Source organism: Cyprinus carpio, chromosome A17 (genome assembly GCF_018340385.1).
Source record: "Cyprinus carpio isolate SPL01 chromosome A17, ASM1834038v1, whole genome shotgun sequence".
NCBI lineage: Eukaryota > Metazoa > Chordata > Actinopteri > Cypriniformes > Cyprinidae > Cyprinus > Cyprinus carpio.
The window spans coordinates 6265089-6267891 of record NC_056588.1 but is presented as its reverse complement, the minus strand read 5'-3'; the positions used below and the strand labels follow the sequence as shown (position 1 = coordinate 6267891).

The 2803-nt window shown below is 33.1% G+C and overlaps 1 protein-coding gene across 1 annotated transcript; it reads right to left on the bottom strand.

Moving 5' to 3' along the window:
• Window positions 1-1216: 1216 nt before the first annotated feature.
• On the bottom strand, window positions 1217-2459 carry LOC109069616 (fatty acid-binding protein, brain-like). The gene is made up of 4 exons (XM_019086239.2): window positions 2298-2459; window positions 1961-2133; window positions 1631-1732; window positions 1217-1517 (listed from the first exon to the last, which is right to left on the bottom strand). Exons 1-4 carry the CDS (start codon window positions 2368-2370, stop codon window positions 1467-1469), a joined length of 399 nt encoding a protein of 132 aa, XP_018941784.1. The 5' UTR covers window positions 2371-2459; the 3' UTR covers window positions 1217-1466.
• Between the last annotated feature and the right edge of the window lie 344 nt (window positions 2460-2803).

Below are 2803 nucleotides of genomic sequence, written 5' to 3'. Positions count from 1 at the left end.
CATGAGGGTGCATGATAATTCGTCCCAGCATTATATTAAACAAACTGAGGACTGTTCCTCTCCCAGACAGGCATTTTCAATCCAAATGCAGATATCTCTGGCCCGCACTAAAGAGTCTTTTAAATAGGTTGTCGCTTGTGTTCAAACTGCTCCAGAAGTCAAACAAACAGTCATTCAGGACTTCAGACAGCCTTTTTCTCATGATACACAACTGTGCAAGTCATTAAGTTCTCAGTCTGAAGTGGGTGCTTGAAATGCTAGCATAGTGAAATAGTTCATTATGGCGATAAATTAAGTTCAATCCTCTCAGATATGACTCAAGTGTGTTGGCCGTCCGTTCAGAGGATTAAGGCAGCCAAGCGTTGATTCTCAAAGTCAAAATCTAATTAGCATCTAAAGCACAGAAATGGCTGATCATTAATACCTTATGGTCATCATCCAAGTACTTAAGGATACAATCCATAATCGGAGTGGATTATGTGTAATGAAACTAAATTGTATATAATCCCATGTCTACCATATGGTTATAGAACAAAAAAAAATCAATTAATACATTATTTATTTCTTAAGTTTCATATGGGTTTATGGCACAAAATCAAGTATAAGATCTCAGAGCAAACAGAACATTAAATTGACAATGATGGATGACGCTGATAAATTCTTTGTATTAAAAGTCTTGTAGTGGAAGGTTTCGTTATATTAACTACTGTGCAAAATTCTCATCACTGAAAAAACCCAACCTTTTAACATCTCAGAAAGATTCCTTAACCATTTGAATTACTTTATTTATTCATTAGCACTGGATGAAATGATATAATTTACTAAAGAAGAGCAATAAAGTCTTCTATTAGGAACATTGCAAGCAAATTATGCATTGTACACTTCAGAAAAAAAGAAAAAAATTCTATGCATTTTTTTATTCTATATGCACTTTTTGTTGTAATGTAATTTTAAGTTAAATGTAAAATTAACTTAATATATTTATTTTTATATATTTTTTTAATTATGTTTGTGAAATAAAAAAAAAAATTGTACTCAGTTTGCATTTCTCAGTTCATTTTCAGGAAATTATGCATGTGTGCATAGATAAACACTGCTTAATACTGTTATACACCGTCTTGTTCGAGTGACAAATATTACAAATATGAAAACTTCCTTCAATATCAAACTAATGAGAAAACTAAAGTGTTCGCACAAAACAGGAAGAAACAAAGAGTCAGTTTTTAAACAAGTGTGTATTTCATTCAATTTGACACAAAGTCAGGCCTCAATTATACAGTCCACTAACATTAAAGACATTCGGCAAGGTTCACAAAAACTTCACAATGTGCAGCTTATATAAAAGGTCTTACAAAAATGTCTCACATCTTAAAAAGGGGAAAACTCAGTTGAGAATACAATGTAAAAATTCCCTTGTAATATTGTCAAGTTGCCAGGGTAACACTGAAATGTCCATTATTTGGACATTATGCCTTTTCATATGTGCGGACAGCCTGCAGATCCTCAAAGGTCAAGGTCTGGAAACAGCAAAGATGAAGAGAGAAAATTTAGGAACATTAAATATCCCTGACACTGATTAAAAAGAACATTCGACTTAAAATTCTAAATTAATATTAATAATGCTGCTTACCATAACCATTTTACCGTCTTTGATTTCTCTAACAAACTTAGTCTCCTTGCCGTCCCACCTCTGAACATGGACAAGATTGTCCCCTTCCAAGGTTACAGTGGACTATAATGAGATTTAAAAAATAAAAAATAAAATGTTTTAGTAGTGTTTTATTACTGTGAATGATATAAACTAAATCTATATAATAATATGATCAAATTCATGCACGGTACAAAAAGACCAAACCTGACAAAAGTGCTTTAAATTTGTATTGTAAAACTAATTTTAGATATATTGTGGACACTGCATGCATCAGTGGATGAAGAAAAAAAACTAAAACAAAACACAAACCTTTACATGTCTGTCATCTGCTGTGGTTTCGTCAAACTCCTCTCCCAGTTTGAAAGAAATGTCAGTGTTTTTGAAGGTGCTCAGCGTCTTTATGACAACTTTGTCATCCTCATGACTTATGACAATTGTGGGTTTGGTAACATTGCCTACTTGCCTAGTGGCAAAACCAACACCTATGGGGGAAAAAACAACAATCAAAAACTATTAAAATATAATATAAACTGTATAGAAAATCTCATGCACTCAAACACACTAGACTGTACAATTGCACCTTGCACGTGCAAAGTGATAAGAGGAATTCTGTCTTTCTGCAAAATATTATCTTATTTTTACTTACCCAGTGCTTTCATGTATTCATCAAAATTCTGGCTATCAACCAGTTTCCAAGTTGCACAAAATGCATCAACCATATTGAGAGTTTGAAATGCAGTGATGAAACACAGTTGTCCTTGAACAGTCACGGAGTTCACAGTCTCTCCGGGGTTTGCGGAGAGCAAAGCCCAAACTAATTAATACTGTCAAGGAGGCGGGGCTTTAGGGGAAGCTTCTACTGATTGGATGGATTTTTTATCTACTGAAGCTGTGATTTGTTCAAATACATGGCGAGAAGTGACAAAGTAATTTCAAAAAACGTATTAATCACTATTTTAAAGACTTTGCGTTTTGAACAAACTGAACAACTTTGTATTTTAAATTTATAGTTCCACATTCCACAATAAAAAAAAAAAAGAAAAAAAAAAGCGATAAATAAAATGTTTATGCAGTTGCAGGTCTGTGTAAAAACGTATTAATCACTATTTCAAAGCTTGACATCTCTCTCTCTAAATTTGCAGTTTAGGGATA

Excerpts from the sequence above, each read along its gene's own strand:
- LOC109069616 (XM_019086239.2), bottom strand. The coding sequence starts at position 2,370 with ATGGTTGATGCATTTTGTGCAACTTGGAAACTGGTTGATAGCCAGAAT. Across the intron at positions 2,134-2,297 it reads TGAATACATGAAAGCACTGG|GTGTTGGTTTTGCCACTAGG; the intron begins GTAAGTAAAAAT and ends TTTCCCCCATAG. Across the intron at positions 1,518-1,630 it reads AAGACGGTAAAATGGTTATG|ACCTTGACCTTTGAGGATCT; the intron begins GTAAGCAGCATT and ends TGCTGTTTCCAG.